The sequence below is a fragment of the Cibotium barometz genome, chromosome 20 (assembly GCF_041138505.1).
Source record: "Cibotium barometz isolate CiBa-2024 chromosome 20, ASM4113850v1, whole genome shotgun sequence".
NCBI classification, from domain to species: Eukaryota; Viridiplantae; Streptophyta; class Polypodiopsida; order Cyatheales; family Cibotiaceae; genus Cibotium; species Cibotium barometz.
In genome coordinates this window covers 27,171,094-27,175,545 of record NC_141065.1, presented here as the reverse complement: position 1 = coordinate 27,175,545, position 4,452 = coordinate 27,171,094, and the positions used below count along the sequence as shown (strand labels likewise).

At 37.4% G+C, this 4,452-nt stretch overlaps 1 protein-coding gene across 1 annotated transcript; it reads left to right on the top strand.

Moving 5' to 3' along the window:
* The first annotated feature begins 2,288 nt into the window (after positions 1-2,288).
* On the top strand, positions 2,289-3,653 carry LOC147627732 (uncharacterized). The gene is made up of 2 exons (XM_086814676.1): positions 2,289-2,541; positions 3,074-3,653. Exons 1-2 carry the CDS (start codon positions 2,389-2,391, stop codon positions 3,365-3,367), a joined length of 447 nt encoding a protein of 148 aa, XP_086670802.1. The 5' UTR covers positions 2,289-2,388; the 3' UTR covers positions 3,368-3,653.
* Positions 3,654-4,452: the final 799 nt, after the last annotated feature.

Sequence of the window (4,452 nt, the reverse complement as noted above, 5' to 3'; positions counted from 1 at the left end):
CCTTGCTCACACACATACATAAAAAAAACCTTATATACATGTCTACTTATAATTATCCTCCACAATTTAGTGATATGGGAATTTTTTAAAGCCATGAGTTCGCGAGATAAAATTAGATCCCCATTCGTATAATGCATGGTTGAAATGTTGTGTACATGTGCATCAAAAAATGTAATGCTTTATTCATCTGTTTACACTTTGGTTTCTTCAAATATATGTGTTACCTTGACCTCCAATTGAATACCTTATTTATAAAGCATGAATAATGTCTTGTTTATAATAAATATAAGTTGTTTCTACCACTAGTCATACTCATTAAGGGAAATTTATTTTGTATTGCTAAATATCAACACTACTTCTTGCAACATAATAATCTTGTCATTTCTAAAAAAAATTGGAGTTCCCCATTTGATGCTAACCCTTTAGTATCTATAGAGCATGACATGAAATGTGTGACTAGAAAAATAACCTTAGTAAGATTAAAACCTTATGTGACATAAATTTTCAAGCAAAACTTATAACTAATGAGTTGACTTAAGATAATCATTTGATAGTGAAGTTCTCTTTGTACGCAACTAAAAATCTACTCAAAAAGTATACTACTTATGAATAACAAAGACAATTGAAAAACTTTGATGTTTATCACTTTTTCAAACCTTGTAGTAAGGAAATAAATATTTATAGAGTTGAAATAGATCTAAGAACAATGGGAGGACACATGATGGAGGTCAAAGGTACCTTCAATAATTTGGATTTAGGAGATATGACACTCTTTAGTGAGATGAATCACTACTACGGTTACAATTTAGCTCAACTTTGTACATTTTACAAGGATAGTTTATTATGCTAAATATGTACTTATGCACACATTTATGGTTATTGCCATATAAGGTTTAGACGCTACAAAAAGTCATCTAAAGTTGACCATTGATAAAATTATGCCTCAAAAAGCCCAAGAGATTTGGAGTGCAAAAGGGAAGTGCTATTTTATTATAATAAGGCCACATTTATAAACGGGTATAATTTTAAAAGGGCTTGAAAACAACAAACCTTCATGGCTTACACATGAAAAAGTAATCAAATGACATGAGCATCAAAACCTTCTACTCTTTTTTTAATTAGGCCATGTATTTTGAATTTACCTCTTCTTTATATTAACTTCATTATGTAGATGCTTCAATCATTCCAATAAATCAATAGACAATGTTCATGAATTGGTAGTTAATGACATTAATGGGGGAAATAAACATGTATAAAGCGCATGTTATTTGATGATTCACACAATTCAAAATACTGAAAATATCTGTTTACTTTTATGGATGGTTGTGAAATGTGGCACGATAATGTGCACGAGAAGTGCTGTGTGATAATTGAGCACCAAATCTTTGTAAAGTAGCCAAGCTGTCTAAACCCAAACAATTTAACATGTTTATTGGCTTGCCACTGTTTGCTTCATTCTTTTAAATACGTATTGATTTAAAGGAAGATACAAAGAGAAAAATTGAGATGATCAATAATTCAAGTTTTTTTAATGAAAAAGATCAAAACAAGTTGAGAGTAAAGGAGGTAAATAATTGAGAAGTGTAGTGGAGCCTTCAAACCTCAGGGAATAAAGAAAGGAGGTGTGTGAGCATGAAGTGAGAAGAGGGACTAAGTGCGTCAAGGGAAGACACAGCAAGTAAAGTTTAAAGGTGGCTCAACTTTCTTTGAAAAATGTCATATTCCTTACCCATTATATGCAGGCCAGTATGGAATGTTGACGCATTAATCAATTAAGTTTGAGTTTAGTGGAATAAGGGTCATTGTGTGGAAGACACAATGGGGATAACTCATTATCCTTTCATTTATCAAAGCAAGTTGATATTAGAGGAAGCTATAAAGTTAATGTTTAAAACTAATGAGCCTTGAAGGATGCAGGAGGGAGACAACATGATGTGCACATTCCTCAATTCATTCTTCGACTCGATACATGTGTTCAACTTGGGAAGTTTGGCATGGGGGGTATGAGGCTTTTCCAATGTGACGAGTGCGACGAATGCAAGGGGACAACATTGATGTGGCACACATTATTTTTTCTCACTTCACTTGTGCATGCCTTTGGGATTGAGCACTTTGAAAGGCCCCTAATGGGGGCAAGCTTCGAGATGATTTGGCCTTCCCCACCCACCCACAAGATTGTAGAAAAGGCAAAGGTTAAGGGGAAAGGTTAGTTAAGCAAAGCAAGGATTTGCAATGGGATTAGTTAAAGGGTTAAGAACAAGTGGGGAGCCTTATTTATTAAGGCCTCTTCTCCACCTTCCCTCCATTGAAAGCTTTTGCAAAGCTTCTCTCGTTTAGCTCCTCTGCAGCTGCAGTCATAGCCATAGCCATAGCCACGCCATAGCCATCATGAAGGACTCATCCCAGAGCGAGCATGACCATATTCCTCGCAAGAATCCCTCTGATGTTGCCCTTACGCAGCTTACTCGGATGATGGCCGACTTTGCAAGCGAGAGAGATTGGGAGAAATTCCACAGCCCCCGAAACCTTCTGCTTGCCCTCGTATGATCTTCTGACGCCATATCCATTTTTCCTTGAAGCTTTTTATCATTGTGTTATGCTTTTTCTTCCCCAACCAGGGCTTCGTTTGTGATCATTTTTAGGGTTTTTCTTTTTAGACTGATAAGAAAAACTCCTTTTTACAGTTAAGGAATTTAGGGTTCATTGAGCGAGTGGTATTAGGGTTCTCTGATGTTAGGTTTGATCAAATGCATGCTGTTTTTGCATCCTTTGTCAAGCTCAGGTTTTATGCATTGCATGCTGTTTATTACATACTCTCTCTATAACACACATCTGCTGTTTTTGCATCCTTTCTCAAGGTCAGGGTTTTATGCAGCGCATGCTGTTTCGTACATACTCTTTCTCTCTAGACTGATGTTAGTGTAGCATGCATTGCCTGCTGTTTCTTACTTCCTCTAGATTGGTGTTAGTGTAGCATGCATTGCCTGCTGTTTTTGTACCTACTCTCTCTAGCACATGCATCTCACTTCAGATCGATGAGCAAAGCCTGCTTCATGATTGCTTTCTATTGCAGGTTGGGGAGGTGGGTGAGCTTTCTGAGATTTTCCAATGGAAAGGAGAGGTCCCAAAGGGCCTGCCTGATTGGAATTCAGATGAGAAGGAGCATTTGGGGGAGGAGCTTTCTGATGTGCTGCTGTATCTGGTCCGCCTCGCGGACATATGTGACGTAAACTTGGGTGAAGCCGCCCTCAGTAAGCTCAAGAAAAATGCCTTGAAGTATCCTGTGGAAAGGTGCATCAGTTCATCCAACAAGTGCACAGTGTACAGGGACGATGAAGCCAGGAATTCTGAACTGCATGCGGTTTGAGTATTAGATCAAATGTGATGTATAAGGTATCACATCCTCTCATCTTAATTAGAGCTGGGCATTTTGTATAGATGTGATGGTGGTGCCCCCTTGGTAGACACAATATCAGTTACTCTATGTAGCATAGAACTGTGACTTGTCATTTCTTTGGATTTTGTTGTTACAAGCTTTACTGTTAATTTTGTGCCCTCCTTATCCTTACTCTTGAGGCACTCATTTTGGTGAACTAATCTATTCTCCACCTCACTGAAGTAAATATACTTACTCGCTAAGGTTTTATAGTAGCCACCACTTGTTCAAGCTTGTGAGAATGCACCTTTGAGCTGGAGTTTAATTTGAGGTAATGCTCGCCATAGTTTAAAGAGTGATTATCTCAGTATGTAAGGCCTCATACTTATGTTAACCCCAGCTTTGGATAATCTTAAGAAGTTGTAATAATCTTGATTAGGTGATCAATTTCATGTAGGGATCTTTGGTTTTTGAAAGAAATGTTAATGGCTCTCAGAATTTTGTGAATTTAGGTGATCTGTAATTTCTCTGTGGCAAATGTTTTTCTGTGCACATCCCATTATTGCAAATGTTGTGTGATATGGGAAGTTAGTTATTGAAATTATTAATGTTTTATTGCGATGTTTTATTAACGTTATTATGCGACTCCATTGACCATTCTTTTTGAGTCTAAGGTCTCTTGAGGAGGATGGGCGCTTGAACTTCTTGGAAAAATGTGCTACCAAGTTTTCTTGTTTGTAGGAATCAAAAACAATGTGATGGCAAGGACAGTTCTGATGGTCTATTCATCTTGTCAAAATCTGAAAGACATTTAGAACATGGTGTTGCTTGTGCTTGCATTTTGCTATTTGTAGCTTCAGTTGTGTTTGGGCATTACTTCATGCACTTGCGTTGCACTCTACTATTCACAAATAATCTTGTCATCCCCCCCCTCGTCATGCCCTCCACCTTAGAGAAACATAGTGTTTTTGCATCTCTTCCTTTTGGATAAATAGTTGGACTTGAGAGTGAGGTCGATAAGGTACAACTTTATTTAGCTAGAGCTTTAATGAGATGCCTCTCGTAGTGTTTGTTTG